This window comes from Pseudorasbora parva, chromosome 17 (genome assembly GCF_024679245.1).
Source record: "Pseudorasbora parva isolate DD20220531a chromosome 17, ASM2467924v1, whole genome shotgun sequence".
NCBI classification, from domain to species: Eukaryota; Metazoa; Chordata; class Actinopteri; order Cypriniformes; family Gobionidae; genus Pseudorasbora; species Pseudorasbora parva.
In genome coordinates, this window is record NC_090188.1 from 2,405,770 (window position 1) to 2,422,347 (window position 16,578).

The 16,578-nt window shown below is 46.0% G+C and overlaps 2 protein-coding genes across 2 annotated transcripts in view; one reads left to right on the forward strand and one right to left on the reverse strand.

The window, feature by feature from the left end:
* hs3st1l1 (heparan sulfate (glucosamine) 3-O-sulfotransferase 1-like1) overlaps positions 1–16,578 on the reverse strand; it is an 85,966-nt gene that overhangs the window by 54,506 nt on the left and 14,882 nt on the right. The window lies entirely within an intron of this gene.
* LOC137045066 (uncharacterized) lies at positions 4,457–9,458 on the forward strand. Its single transcript, XM_067421524.1, has 2 exons — positions 4,457–5,986; positions 9,298–9,458. The coding sequence occupies exons 1-2, from the start codon at positions 4,865–4,867 to the stop codon at positions 9,298–9,300; spliced, it is 1,125 nt and encodes a 374-aa protein (XP_067277625.1). The 5' UTR covers positions 4,457–4,864; the 3' UTR covers positions 9,301–9,458.

Genomic DNA, 16,578 nt, shown 5'->3' on the forward strand with positions numbered 1-16,578 from the left:
AAATTGAAGGGTTCGTGAGCAAATGAGGCAGCGTTATCTGCACAAACCGTGCTCAAGTATAATGAAGACGCATCTCGAGTCTTTTAATAAGAAAACAGACTGTTTCACTGTATTGTGCAGGCTTTAATAAAAAACCGTCCACGTCTGCATGCGTTAAGCGCCTATCCGTGAAGATAGAGGCTGTTATCTCGGGAACGCGTGGCGAATTAGCATCTGGTGCAGAGAGTCGGCCATTGTTTATGGCACTCTATTATTTGGTAATCAGACATTAAATGAGTCATTTCTCTACATTTAACTGCAGCCGGTAAGCTAATGGCTTAATCTGACCAACGTGGATGATTTACCTCTTGTTTACTCTGAATCACCATTAGAGATGCGCTATTCGTGACTGCAAATGAAGCAGGAAACAATTTCTAAAAAAACATGCACTTTGACTCCTAAAAGGCTGACCCATCACATATGCATCAATGTGCTTTGTATGCTTTCGGCACCCTGTGATATTTGCAGCGTGTCTGACGGTTGTTTCATAAGGGCAATGTTTATAAAAGGCTTGAGGCTCCTTTATCGCAAGCCTTCATCAGTTGGTATTTCATATCTGTCATATTTGTGAGCGCAGGCTGTCCTTTACACATCACCTTGTCAAAGCGCCAGACAAGCAAAATCCTTCATTATCTTAAAATCTCCAAGGACGGAAAATAAGATCTTTGTGTGGCGTCTCATTTCAATGAAATAAATTTAAATTAAAATAAGGTCCTAAATTAAACCTTAATATATTCCACTCTGGGGGACAGAGGCAGAATCAGGGCACACTTCAAAAACATGACAAAATCAAGAGGAAAGTAAACTTTTAAAGTTCAGAAACTTTCATTTGTCAAAGGGTTACTGTTATTCCGATACCAATCTTGGTTAGTGTAACATTTAATTAAAGTGAAAATAAATGTAGCCCCTAAAACTGAAGATAAATCTCCAGGAGTGGGCGAGGCCAAGACAATAAATTGCTACGACCCAGCTTACAAAAAAAGGCTCTAACGTTCCCATTATGTTATAAAAACATCCTTTCTGAAATGTTCAGTCCAGTTTTTTTTATATATTTTTCCTTAGGGCCGGTTCACACAGAACGCATTTTTGCTATGAAAAATGCAAGACATAGGCAGTGGAATAGGGACAAACGCAAAATCTTAATACGAATTTAACCCTCTGGTGTGCTTTGGTCATTTTCGACCAAAAACTTGTACATTGTTTAGTTTTTAACTTCATCGGAATGGTATTAAACTTGGTAAAGGTTTCGGCACTGGCTGTGTGAACACAACAATTTTAATAAAATCATGGATATGATTTGAAAAGGTTAAATAATCCTGTCACAATAGTCACAAATGAGCACATTGGACATGAATGGAAGATGAATTTCATGTATTGGAAGCGTTTGGTGCTGCGCCCAAACAGAGCTTTTTCATCTTTTTTCTTTTGAGATATCAAGCACACATTTGAAACAAAACTTGTTTTCTGAAAATAGTATTTGAGCATTTTTCATAATAAACATACAATTCTGTAACTTTTTTCTCAAGTTCACTTTTTAAAACTTCACTTCAGCAATAATCTGCCAAGTGTCGCCTTTTGGAAAGAGATCAAACCTAAGTCTATGCTCTAAAGGCCCTTTCACACAGACGCGTAACGAAAAAGCTACACGAAAAAGTGCATATCTCCAACATGTCCTTCAACCAATACGCCTATATTTGTCACTTCCTTGAAATACGACCCATAGAAGCGTTTATTAAAGTTGAGCTCCTATTGACAATAGGGCACTTTCATTTTAAAGCATTTTTCCCTTTTATCTGCTTAATATTTCAGGTTTTGCATAGCTCAGTTGGTAAAGCATTGCGCTATACAACATCAATCCTGCAATCTGGAGTTTGATCCCAGGGAACACGTGGTCATGAAGTGTGTATGCACTATAAAATAGGTTTAGGGATGGGATGGGTTGGGTGTAGTAAATTAAAAAAATAAGTTTTTGCTAAATGGAAATATGATAAAATGGTGGTAAAAAGTCCACATATTGCATTCAAATGAACATGCATTTTGATTGGTAACGATTTATGTTATTTACGCCAGCTAGAGGGCGCCTGACTTTAAAACGTAAATAATGGTTGTAATAAGGTGCTTGAAAAACGACCTATAGAGTCTGGGTTTTTTTTTTGGAGGACAGTTTGCATATTTCGCGTCAAAACTATTCACATCAGCCGCGACACGAATTTGTGACGTTTGTGGCGTTTCAGAGCTCCAACAGTCCAAAACATTTGCAGCAACAGCCGAGAAAACACGGACACTTCATCCTTCAGTGAAGACGAGCTTTTCATTCTCTTTAAAGACCGAACAGAAGGTTTTGGGTGCAGCCAGTCTTAAAGTACAGAGTCTGAAGGGGAGGATGCTAATCTCGTACTGGAGCGAAAACTTTATCATGGCCGGTTCTGCACTTACTTTCTAAAGTCTGTGGGACAATTTGAGGATCTCCTCCAGAGACGGTAACGTTAGCGGCGCATCTGACGAGACTAACACACACTTCAGGAACCAATCGATCCGGAGCAGATGTTCCCAGTCGAGTCACAATCTAAACATTTAAGTGCCACAGACGAGCTGATGGCAACACATTCACTTTCCATAAACATGGACACAAGAAAAAAATCAACAAGTTTTAACTCAAAAAGTTATGTTATCGCTGTCTAGCATACAGTGGGCAAACAGCTGCACCTGTACAGCTTTAACTAGACCTACAGCTGTAATCTCATGAGAAACGATTGAATAGCTCGTGACATCTACTGGACATTTCGTCTCCTTTGTTTCCTTGTAAGCGATTGGTTTAAGCCTTCTGCTGCTGATTAAAAAAAAAAACATTGCATGAAGCGAAAAAAATAAACGTTTTTTTCTCCGCAGCACACTCGCATTCGGTGTGGAAGCACTCATTACACAAACAACTGATTAAAAGAAAGAAAAAAAACATTGCGTGAATTTGCAATTTGTGAATTTACAAAATCATGCCAAGTTAGCCTAGACACACCCCAGCAAACTTAATCTGCCCGCGAGTGTCGTCTAGCAACTCTCAATACCCTTCTGAGCTGAATTCCCCTAACTCTTGCCGGGCCAATCACATCGTGTATAGAGTCGGTGGGCGGGGCCATAATGACGACGGCCGAGTTGCGTTTGCGTGCTTCTAGTAAACACAGAAACTGGCGAGCGGCGGCGGTCTTTCGAATCAGCTCTGACCGCGACTCTGGAAGACTTGAGTGAACCTTTTCCCTGAGAAAAGAACAAAGAGCGGCACTGAAGTCATTCTTAAGAAGGGAAGATGTGTTCGGAGTTTAGCCGACCGGATACGGCGAATGTTTAATCTGTCAGCGAGCTCTGCTTCACCTTCGTTGCTCTGGTTGGTTGTAGCGCTATCCTATCACGTGCAGAGGGAGTTTGACAGACAGCCGTTTATCCGCCCCTCGGATTGAGCCGTCAATGGAGAGTTTCCAGACCAAACATCTGGATGTGGGTCCGGCTTGTCAGGCTAGTGCCCAGTGTGAACGGACCTGAAAGCATTTAAGTTTATGTTGGAAATTTAATTTTCAGGTCTGTACTAATAAAGTTAATAAATAGATTATAACCACAGCCTAAATTAAATGTAGTACCCTAAAATCCTTTAAAAATACAAAATATGAATTAAAAAACATTATTGAACTAAAAAATAGTACAGTAATTTAATCGGGGAAAAAAATAATAAATCTGTCATATTTGACCGACACGTGAAGAGCACCAGAGGGTTAAAAGTTTATTTTAACCTGAGCGGCACATTTTCAGAACGCAACGTCATGTGTGAGATGTGAGCGCAACGGTCAAACATGTCCGTCTAACACGTATTTATGTTTACATTTACAAAATTATGGAAAATAGCGCAGTTAAATGATAACATTTGTTCCACTTCAATACGGAAGTGACTTAAACTGCAGTTCCTCCACTGGCCACTGGAGACAGGCTCCAGAAGGAGCAGAATCTCATTGAGCCTCATGTTAAAAACTTTACAGAAGAAAAAAACACGTTTACAGTCTGGTACAAATTGTGGTTTTGGTCTATACGGCTAATTTTGCCCTTCATGACGACTGTGAGGGGGTGAATTTTTTATAACTCATTTGTTTACATTATATAAAGCCTTAAAGTTCTGCATTATTAAGGGCGTGGCTACTTTGATTGACAGGTGGATTGCTGTTTGTCTGCTGTCTGTTAGTCGTAACCTCAGCTCCGCCCACATCCCGCTTCTTTGCCCATCTTCTGTTGGGTCGTGACGCGTTAGGATTTGCTGCTAAGAAGGCGACGGCCATCTCGTCTCTACTTTACGCTTCAAAACTACTCTTCAGAATCCTATGGGTGGCGTCACAGACATTATTATGCAAATGTTAAAGGGGACTGTGGCAAGGGGGGCGTGGTTCAGCGAGGTCTGCAGCGGGAGAGAGAGCCGCGGGACAAGCGGTACGTGAGTGGGTTGGAAGCAGATTAATAACACCTGTCTCTTGTTCTAGTAATGAGCGCGGAGAGGGGATAAAACAGCAGTGGAACCGGAGATCGAGGAGAGAGAGAACCCGGACGGTTGATGCGAACCCCCCTTGTATTGAGACTGAGTACCGGAAGCCGGAAGTGCCGACCCGGAAGTGATCGAGAGATCGTGTTATGAGATTCCACACTTGAATGTGTGTGTGCTGACAAATATTGAGAAAATAAAGAGAAAGCATCAACCGTCCAGCCGACCCCTTGTCCTCTTCCTTCCTTATTATATCGAACTTTGCTACAGTGGTGCCGAAACCCGGGAAGGAAGTAGGACCGCGCCGCCGCCATGACTACTCCAACGCCCTCCGCCACGCCGTTTGCGGACATTATCACCTCTCTCGCGGCCCTCCACCAGGAACAACATCAGTCCATGCTGGAGCTGCGGGCGGACCAGGAGCGTCGATTCGAGGCCATCGTCCGCGGCCAGCAAGAGGACCGCGAGAGGTTCCGGAGCTGGATAGACCGGGAGGTTCGCACCGAAGCCGCCGGGCTCGCCAGCGCACCGGTCCACGTGCCCCTACACAAGATGGGGCCACAGGACGATCCCGAGGCCTTCATTGACCTATTCCAAAAAGCGGCGGAGGCCTGCGGGTGGCCCCGGGCACAGTGGCCGGTGCGCCTTATTCCACTGCTCACCGGAGAAGCCCAGGCGGCCGCCCAACAACTGCCGGTGGCGAACCTCCTGGATTACGAAGATCTGAAGAGGGCCATCATCCAGCGGGTCGGTCGGACCCCCGAACAGCACCGTCAGCGTTTCCGCTCGCTAGAGTGGGGGGAGACCGGCCGGCCCTTCGCGATGGCCCACCAGCTCCGGGACGCCTGCCGCAAATGGCTATTGGCCGGTGGAAGCGACGTGGACCACATCGTCGATCTGGTGGTACTGGAGCAGTTCATCGCTCGGCTACCCAAGAAGACCGCCGAGTGGGTCCAGTGCCACCGGCCCACGTCGCTGACGACGGCCATCAACCTGGCGGAGGACCATCTGGTGGCGTGCCCAGGGGTCGGCGAACCCCGACTAACCTCTCCCTCTCTCTCTCCCCCCTCTGTCTCTCCTTCTCACCCTGTCCCTCTCCCTAGGTCCCGCCCTCCAGGGCCCCCTCGCATTCCCCCCAGAGGTCGGGGTGGAATGGGCCCAGGGCAGTACGGGAGTTCGAGGGCCCCGCCCAGGGGGGCGGGGCTGCTGGGGTCGGGCGGGGATAACGGTTCCGGTTCCACCCCCCCTCCGCGCTCATATTCCAACCCACTCCCCGCCGCAGGGGCGGCGGGCAGGCCTGGGCTGGCCTGCTGGCGGTGCGGCGACCCGGACCATTTTGTGGACCGATGTCCAATGATGGACATCGGGACAATGATCCGGGTCCCGGACGTTCAGCGGGCCACCCCTGATCAAGCAGGAGAGTACCAAGTTCCTGTGAGTATCAAGGGGGGTACATATCAGGCTTTGGTGGATTCAGGCTGTAACCAAACCTCGATCCATCAAAGCCTGATGCAGCCTGGGGCATTGGATACAAGCCGCATGGTTAAGGTGCGGTGTGTGCACGGGGATGTGGTGGAATATCCGGTTGTCCCAGTCACGATACAGTTTAGGGGAGAAAATCATAGTGTTGAGGTGGCGGTTAGTCCCCACCTCCGGCATCCGCTAATTCTGGGGACAAATTGGCCCGCCTTTCCGGCGTTATTGGGGTCGATATGTGCGGATGCCGCTTGGGGGAACAAGGCTAGGAACGGGGCGGTGCGAGTGCAGGTTGGTGAGACTGATACGGGACCCTCGGGAACTGCTTCAGAGGAACCGAGCGGGGTCGAGAGACTGATTCTCTCGGACCGCGATGACTTCCCTCTGGAGCAGTCTCAAGACGATACCCTAAAACATGCTTTCCAACAGGTCCGCACTATCGACGGCCAGTCCCTTCAACCTGCCTTGCCCGTCACGTATCCTTATTTTGCCATAATTAAGGATAGGTTGTATCGAGTGACCCAAGACGCTCAGACAAAAGTGGATACAACCCAGTTGTTAGTACCAAAGAGCCGCCGGGAAATGCTTTTCCAGGCGGCTCACTCGAACCCGATGGCGGGCCACCTTGGACAGGCGGCCACGCTGAATCGTTTAATGACCCGATTTTTTTGGCCAGGCATTCACGACAATGTGCGCAGGTGGTGCGCGTCTTGTCCTGAATGTCAGTTGGTGAATCCCCTGGCCTCCCCAAAAGCGCCATTGCGCCCCCTTCCATTAATGCAGGTCCCCTTCGAGAGAATTGCGATGGACCTCATCGGGCCATTAGAGCGATCCGCACGCGGGCATCGTTTTGCGCTAGTTATCGTGGACTACGCAACACGATACCCGGAGGCAGTGGCTCTCCGCAACATCTCGGCGAAGAGTGTTGCGGACGCACTCTTCCGTTTAATCTCCCGAGTGGGGATTCCGAAGGAAATCCTCACTGATCAAGGCACGGCGTTTATGTCACGCACGTTAAGCGAATTATACGGGTTATTGGGCATCAAATCGATTCGGACAAGCGTCTATCACCCACAAACAGACGGCTTGGTCGAACGATTTAATCGCACTCTTAAATCCATGATCCGTAAATTCGTACAGGAAGACGCCAAAAATTGGGATCGGTGGTTAGAACCCCTCTTATTCGCTGTGCGAGAGGTCCCGCAAGCCTCCACGGGGTTTTCCCCCTTCGAGCTTCTCTACGGACGACAGCCCCGGGGGGTGCTGGACGTCCTACGAGAAACTTGGGAGGAGGGGCCTTCTTTGGCCAAAAACGAAATTCAATATGTGCTGGACTTGCGAACAAAACTCCACACCTTGGGGCGGCTATCTAGGGAGAATTTGTTGCAAGCCCAGGACCGCCAAAGCCGGTCGTATAACAGGGGTACGAGACTACGCAAATTCACACCGGGAGAGAAAGTGCTTGTATTACTCCCGACATCGAGCTCTAAATTAATGTCGAAATGGCAGGGGCCGTTTGAGGTCGCTCGACAGGTTGGAGACCTCGATTATGAAGTGATACGGTCCGATAGGAACGGAGCACGGCAAATATATCACCTTAATCTCCTGAAGAAATGGAATGAGGTCGAATCAGTGTTGTTGGCGACGGTGATCGGGGGAGAGGATGATCTCGGGCCAGAGGCGAGCATCAAAGCACAATCGGTCGCACTGGCCCCTGGGGGAGATCACCTCTCACCGTCCCAACTCACTGATCTCTCAAAACTACAGGCGGAATTCGCCGACGTGTTCTCGCCCCTACCGGGCCGTACCGACTTAATTCAGCACCATATCGAGACCGAGCCGGGCGTGGTAGTTCGCAGCCGGCCGTATCGTTTACCTGAACACAAAAAAAAAGTAGTTCAGGAAGAATTAGGGGCAATGCTCGATATGGGAGTAATAGAGGAGTCCAACAGTGACTGGGCGAGCCCGATCGTTTTGGTCCCTAAAACCGACGGCTCGGTCAGGTTCTGTGTGGACTACCGCAAGGTGAACGCAGTGTCGAAATTCGACGCGTATCCAATGCCGCGGGTTGACGAGTTGCTTGATCGGCTCGGCACGGCTCGATTTTATTCGACATTGGACTTAACGAAGGGCTATTGGCAGATCCCCTTGTCTCCATTGTCCAAAGAAAAAACAGCCTTCACCACGCCGTTCGGATTGCACCAATTCGTCACACTTCCCTTCGGTTTGTTCGGGGCACCCGCTACCTTTCAGCGCCTCATGGACAGGATTTTGCGTCCCCATGCCGCATATGCTGCTGCCTACCTGGACGACATCGTGATTTACAGTCACGATTGGCAGCGGCATATGCAGCATGTCAGGGCGGTCTTGAGGTCGCTGAGGGGAGCGGGGCTCACGGCCAATCCGAAGAAGTGTGCAATTGGGCGGGTGGAGGTAAGGTATCTGGGCTTCCACTTGGGTCATGGGCAGGTGCGTCCCCAAATTGATAAGACCGCCGCAATTGCAACCTGTCCGAGACCCAAGACCAAAAAGGAGGTAAGGCAGTTCTTGGGGCTGGCGGGATATTATAGACGGTTTATACCAAATTATTCGGACCTCACCAGCCCTCTGACTGACCTTACTAAAAAGGGGCTACCAGATACGGTCCAATGGACGGAGCCGTGCCAGCAGGCCTTCACCCGAGTTAAGGCTGCTCTATGTGGCGGGCCGCTTTTACACTCCCCTGACTTTTCTCTCCCTTTTCTGTTGCAGACTGACGCGTCGGACAGGGGGCTGGGCGCAGTCCTGGCCCAGGAGGTGGAGGGGGGAGAGCGGCCGGTGCTGTATATTAGCCGTAAGCTCTCGAAGAGAGAGGCTAAGTACAGCACCATCGAAAAAGAGTGCCTTGCCATCAGGTGGGCCGTTCTCACCCTCCGCTACTACCTTCTGGGGCGGGAGTTCACCCTCTGTTCGGACCACGCTCCTCTCCAGTGGCTCCACCGCATGAAGGATACCAACGCGCGGATCACCCGTTGGTATCTAGCTCTTCAGCCTTTTAAGTTCCAGGTGGTCCACAGGCCGGGTGCTCAGATGGCTGTGGCCGACTTCCTCTCCAGAAATGGGGGGGGGGGGGCTGCAGGCCGGACGGCTCCCCGGCCTGAGTCGGGCGGTGGGGGTATGTGGCAAGGGGGGCGTGGTTCAGCGAGGTCTGCAGCGGGAGAGAGAGCCGCGGGACAAGCGGTACGTGAGTGGGTTGGAAGCAGATTAATAACACCTGTCTCTTGTTCTAGTAATGAGCGCGGAGAGGGGATAAAACAGCAGTGGAACCGGAGATCGAGGAGAGAGAGAACCCGGACGGTTGATGCGAACCCCCCTTGTATTGAGACTGAGTACCGGAAGCCGGAAGTGCCGACCCGGAAGTGATCGAGAGATCGTGTTATGAGATTCCACACTTGAATGTGTGTGTGCTGACAAATATTGAGAAAATAAAGAGAAAGCATCAACCGTCCAGCCGACCCCTTGTCCTCTTCCTTCCTTATTATATCGAACTTTGCTACAGGGACATCGGATGCAAAATTCACTTTTACATGGTGTTTGCACATAAATGTGTCTTAGCAGTGTGTGGACACAACCAGCCTACAATGATAAAAATCCCCAAAAAACCTAAACAGTCTCAGTTATCAAGCGGTTTTGATTTTTTGAGCAGCATAACATCACACCGCTCAGGCCCCGCCCACTGTTTAGTGTCCGCCATTTTCTCCACACTCCAGCAGCTGTAGAGACAACATGTTTCGTAAGCAATGCAGGTGTTTTGTTGTTGAATGTAAAAGTGAACATAGTCGTCTCCTGGCATTAGAGGATGCAGTGGATAGGTTTGTTTTTCAAGGTAATGCGAACATACCTAAATTTGTTTTTGTCTGTGCAAATCATTTCGCTCCAGACTGCTTTGAGAACGAGGGACAGTTCAAGGCCGGTTTGGCTAAAAAGTTGTTACTCAAGGATGGGTCTGTCAACTGTTCGTGATCCAGCTTATAGTCAGCCTATGAAAGGGAGAGTGCACATTTTATTACATTGTTTAACAGATATAAAGTTTATCAGTTTATCAAGCACCCCTTAAAAGAGGCCTGTAGGGCTGTGCGATATTGAAGAAAAATGCGATATGCAATATCTTGTTAAATAATGCTATATTCGATACGATATTGCCATTAGTGTGTAAAATGTATTTAAATTATATTTTAAAAAAATATTTAAAAACTGAGAATGAAACCATTTGTGTTTCACATTCTTTCTGGGAAAAGAAAGCATCGCTACAACTTCTGAAAGTGACCAGCTGTGTTTTAGCAAACATTTATATCACAAATCATTCACGTTTCGGTGTGTGTGTGTGTGTGTGTGTGTGTGTGAGACAGCGCGAGACTTCAAGTTATTGTTTTTCGCAAATTATTGCGTTTAATAACTCTTTTTAACATCAAGCAAGTCACATAAGTAACAGTCGTGTGCCCAGTCTATTCTCTGCTAGGGCTGTCACTTTTTATTCGATATTCGAATACGCATTCGAACATAACGTGAAATATCCGTAATCGAACTATAAATAAACTAGGGATGCACCGATTCCGATACCGGTATCTGGTATCGGCCTCGATACCACATTTTCGAAAGTACTCGTACTCGTTAAAAGTCCCCCGATACCGGGGACGATACCATGGTCTGAGAAATGTCTATGCTTGAGCGGCGTGTAAGGGGTTAATCACAGGTGCCGAGTGCCCGCCCCCAGGCCCGGCTACAGCTCAGAGCGGGGAGAAGGCGAGACGAGACGAGATACGTCAGCAGTGTGGAACTATTTCAAAGTGCATGAATACGACAAAACAAAGGCGGACTGCAAATTGTGCTCAGCGAAATTGTCAAGGTAGTGCATTTAGTACAAAGTAATGAGTACAAAGAGTTTACCCACGCCTCTAAACCAACACAACCCACACATCAGCAAACTCTTGCAAGACGAGAGAACATGTCCAGAGACAATCCACGTGCTGTGAAAATAACACAGGCAATCATCGAGTAGCCCCGTGTCACTAATTAGCCCAACCTCCCAGTGGATAGACGAGAGTTTCACGCTGCAACAAGCCATATTACATGCGAAACAATTCCGCAGAATTTATATACCTTTATGAAAGAAATACTTGAGTTGCACTGTCACTGTTTAATTTTTTTAAAATAATTATTTATTCTGTAATATGTTGCATACAACATGCTTTTCATTTTAAATAAATGTTCTTAATTCCAAACTAGTCCCTTGTTTTTAAAGTAAAGCTGTTACCTGTAAATTTAAATCATGTTTTTTTTTAAGTACTCTGTATCGGTATCGGCGAGTACTGAAATGCAAGTTTTCCAAAAAAGTGGTATCGGTGCATCCCTAAAATAAACTATCCGGTTTTTAAAGTGCCATGTAGCGCAATTTTTTTACAGTCGGGTGCGTTAACATGGAGCGCTGTAATCGGTTTAAAAGTCCAATCCGAATGAAAATGCTCCATATAAACGCCTCATTCATAATAAAAATGCCCAAACCTAATGAAATTGTATTTGTTTTGAGATGGGTGGATAATCCTTTTCATTAATTGATCAAACGAAACATTTCACCATGTAAACGACCTGACCGGATTACATTTGAGTGTGCGTCCTTATATGACGCGATACACACCGCGCACCTTCACCACTGAAGAGCGCGCGCCGCACTCCTTGGCAAGAGAGGAAAATACATTTTTCTGAGGGATAAACTTTTTATTTCGTAAGAAGTTATGAAGATAATGTTGACATAATGACACAACCCGTTCTCACTCCCAAGGCGTCAAAATCCGAAGCATAGTCAAGTGCCTTCCGCGTCACAGTTAAGACGCTAAAGGTGCCCCTGGGCGTCATTTTGCGACGCGCTGGGTGCTCCATTCATTACAATGATAAACCTTTGGCGTCATAAACAGACGCATTTAATTATTTGCATTTATAAAAGCAGACATGATTTTATTAATATTTAAAGGCTACTTTTATATTTCGGAGCAACTAACTCCACTCCTACCCTAAACCTACCCATATCTAAACAATATAAAACACATAACAGGCAAATAAATGTACAGTCACAAGTATTTATTGCAAAAACTGACCAAAGCAGTATAAAAGTATTAACTCATGTTGCATTCCAAGTCTTCTGAAGTCATACGATATCTTCATGTGAAGAACAGAGTCGATCTTGATTTTTTAATCGCTGAAATGATGATCCCGCTGCCCCGTGAACGAACTCATTCATATCTCATTCAAATCATTCAAAAGACTCCTGAGCATGACGCAACCGGTCACAAGACACACGAGAGCCAATGACATTTTACAATCAATGCTGACGTAATGACGCAATTGGTCACAAGACATACGAGAGCCAATGCAATTTCACTATGAAATCTGACGTAACCGGCGCCAATATTTGAAATTTGATTGTGTTTGTTGATGATCTTCTGCGGATGGAGATGCTGATCGCTTTTGGGGATTTTCTTCATACAAATCAATCGTTTGGCCTCGGAAAACTTGGATTATTTAACTTTTTTGAATAACTCGTGTATGCAGTCGTATATGTCAGGCTATATCCTGTGTTTTATATCATGTTCAGACAAATGGGTAGGTTTAGGGATGGGATGGGGTTGGGTTACATGTTAAGCATGTCTAAATAGCGTAAATAAAATAAATGTAAATAAAATTATGCTTGCTGATTAAATTGAAAAACACACTCCAACATGTCATAATGGCAAAATCATAAACTAATACAATTTCACCATGACGATAACATACCCAGCGCGTCTGTGTATGACGCCAAAGGTTTCTCACTGAAATGAATGGAGCACCCAGCGCGTCGAAACATGACGCCTTGGGGCACCTTTAGCGTCTTTATTGTGACGCGGAAGGCACTTGACCATGCTTCGGTTTTTGACGCCTTGGGAGTGAGAATGGGTTGAATGACACTGTCCCTAAACCTACCCATTTTTTTCTGAGATGATTATTACACTTTACAACAAATAAATAGCTTTTATGAAACCCTATAAGTCCCATAGACAGTAAGATAAGTCCTGGTGGCCGTTGAGAGTTGCTATGGCGTCTGTAAACACATTCCAGCTGCTGGAGAGGACGGCGTCGACATCTGATGAGGTAGACAAACTGAAAGCTTTATATTCAAATACATTGCTTGATATTTGATATCCGTTCGAATTCAGCCCTATTCTCTGCTATTAAAACAGACACTTTTCACAATGTTGAAGAAGCCTATTAAAATCATTCAGATACTGCGTCCCGGTGCGATATGCATATTGCGATATGTACATTTGCGATATTTTGATAGTTTCGAAATATTGCACAGCCCTAGAGCTTTACTGTTAGTTGTAAGGATTGTAATTGTGTAATTCACTGTGTATGCTGATGATAATGCAAGGGAGAGAGAGTGTTTATGGATAAGACTTTAATGTGTAATGTGCACTTGTGCTGAGTTTTATTCAGCTCTTACGGTGCTTTTATGGAGTGAAAACAGACGCTTTATCTTTTGTGTGCTGTACAATAAACTTCATAAAGTAATAATTTGGCCATTATTTGGACTGGACCCGCTACAACAGGTTTGCACTAGTAGTGGATATCAAAGATGACAACATAAGTTATAGCCATAATTACACTATACAAAGTGGGCGTTTACACTGAAGTCTCACAGCGGCCAATCACAGCAGTGGGCGTTTACACTGAAGTCTCACAGCAGCCAATCACAGCAGTGGGCGTTTACACTGAAGTCTCACAGCAGCCAATCAGAGCAGTGGGCGTTTACACTGAAGTCTCAAAGCAGACACGCCCCTTCAAACAGATCTAAAATCTAAATTAAGACAATATTTGAAATAAAAATCATATTAAATATGTAAATGCACTTCAGGAAACATTATACAACAATAAAACAATGCAGTTCAAGACTCCTTTAATGGTTTCTTCAAATCTTCCAACCTAAGTATCACTATAATGTGCTCAAGCACAGGCTTATTAGTTTTTACTCGAGTACTTTAAAAGTTTTCTCTGGAGTGAAGCACCTCTACTACTGAGGCAGAGGGAAAAAAACAACTACCAGCTTTACTTTCTCCACTGTTCCATGAAAAAAAGCCTTTTATGAAAGCCAGAAAACAAAAAATAATAAATAATGAATCCAGTAACACAGAATGGAAAATCTAAGACGTGCAGCATAATAAAGTAAGCCGCAAAATCAAATGACTACTGTTTCTATGAGCTTTAATCTCTGGGTAATTTCATTTCACACAACACAGTACTAAACACTGCAACACTAGAACAATATTTTGGCTCCTGCCTCTCGCAGGTATTTGAGAAACCGAGCCATTAAACACACACCTATTGTCTAATTGTGTAGCTGAATCTCAACATGTGGAGCCGGCGCTGCAGCGCTTGTGCCGTGAAATAAAGAGCAACACAACATGCGGTAAAGGAGGCTTTCTCTCTGATCCGAGGAGAACGAAAGCCATGAATAAATGTCTTTTCGCTCATCAAGTGGAATGATAAATTCACCCCATAATGCATCTGCCTCGGAATTCGTGATGAAAAAATATTTTAAATTAGGTGTCAAAAGCCTCATACTCAACAACTCCCTCTCAAACTGCACTCCAAACACGCTGCCGTCCAATTATTCGGAAATGACAGCAAATTGAACAGGAGAAAGCACAAAGCCGTCATTCCGAGGCTCACATCCAGGAAGCCTCATCGGAATACACATAGCATTAATGAGTCTGTCCCATCAGCACGGCTCATGTGAGATCATCTGTGAGTTTATGTGAAGGAACACAATCAATACACTCATCCAGATGCACTGCACAGCCATCGTAAGACTAGGGACGGGAATCGTTATTCTGGTTCTGATTTCAGCACTGGTTCTTTAAAAGGACAGTTCACCCCAAAATAAACATTCTGACATCATTTACTCACTCTTGTGTCATTCTAAACCTGTATGACTTCTGAAGGAGATGCATACAATGACCAGAAACTCTAAAATACAATAGTATTGGGCCGCCCCTCAAAATCCCTGAGTTCAGGTGTTCAGTCTCTTCATGGCCACAGGTGTATAACTCCAGCTCTAGGCCTGCAGACGCTTCTACACACATTAGTGAAAGAATGGGTCGCTCTCAGGAGCTCAGTGAACTCAAGCGTGGGGCCGTGATAGGCTGACACCTGTGCAATAAGTCCATTCCTGACATTTCCTCACTACTAAATATTCCACGCTCAACTGTTAGTGGGATTATAACAAAGTGAAGTGATTGGGAACAACAGCAACTCAAAGTGTTAAATCCCAGAGCGGGGTCAGCGCATGCTGAGGGTCACAGTGCGCAGAAGTCTCCAACTTTCTGCAGAGTCAATAGCTCCAGACCTCCAGACTTCTGTGGCCTTCAGATGAGCTCAAGAACAGCGGAGAGAGCTTCATGGAATGGGTTTCCATGGCCGAGCAGCTCATCCAAGCCTTACATCACCAAGAGCAATGCAAAGCGTGGGATGCAGTGGAGTAAAGCAGCCGCCACTGGACTCTAGAGCAGTGAGACGTGTTCTCTGAGCGACCAATCACGCTTCTGTCTGACAATCCCATGGACGAGTCTGGGTTTGGCGGTTGCCAGGAGAACGGGACTTGCCTGACTGCATTGTGCCAAGTGTAAAGTTTGGTGGAGGGGGGGGGGGGGGGGGGGTTATGATGTGGGTTGTTTTTCAAGGGTTGGGCTTGGCCCCTTAACATACCAAGACATTTTGGACAATTTCATGCACAGTTTGTGGACGGCCCCTTCCTGTCCCAGCATGACTGCGCTCCAGTGCACAAAGCGTCGGTCCATAAAGACATGGATGAGGAGTTTGGTGTGGAGGAACTGGACTGGCCTGCACAGAGTCCTGAGCTCAACCCGATAGAACAGCTTTGGGATGAATTAGAGCGGAGACTGAGAGCCAGGCCTTCTCGTCCAACATCAGTGCCTGACCTCACAAATGAGCTTCTAGAAGAATGGTCAAAATCCCCATAAACACACTCCTAAACCTTGAGGAAAGCCTTCCCAGAAGAGCTGGAGCTGTTAGAGCAGCAGAGGTTGGGCTGACTCCATATTAAACCCTACGGATTAACAATGGGATGTCAGTGCGCATCCATTATTCATCTCTTTTAACATATTGGCCTAATTACTTTATAGGGCAGATAACTACAAGCGGCCGATACCAATATGGTGGCCAATATATTGTGCATCCCTAGTATAATGCGAATATTCAAAGGATACACTTTATTTAAGCCTTTATTTTTGTCTTTGTACAACATTACTTTTTTCTTTTACCACATCGAGTCTGAAAACTCGCAAAAAAATGTAGCACAAGATTTTCAGGAATCAAATCAAAATTCACACTTCTTGTTTTTAAAAACTACTTACTGAGGTGAAGGTGCTAAAGAAAAGTCCCTGTACTCTCATGAATAATGCAGTTAGGCTCACATATGCAAATCTATGTATTAGCCTAGTTATTCTCCATGCCCTAACTTG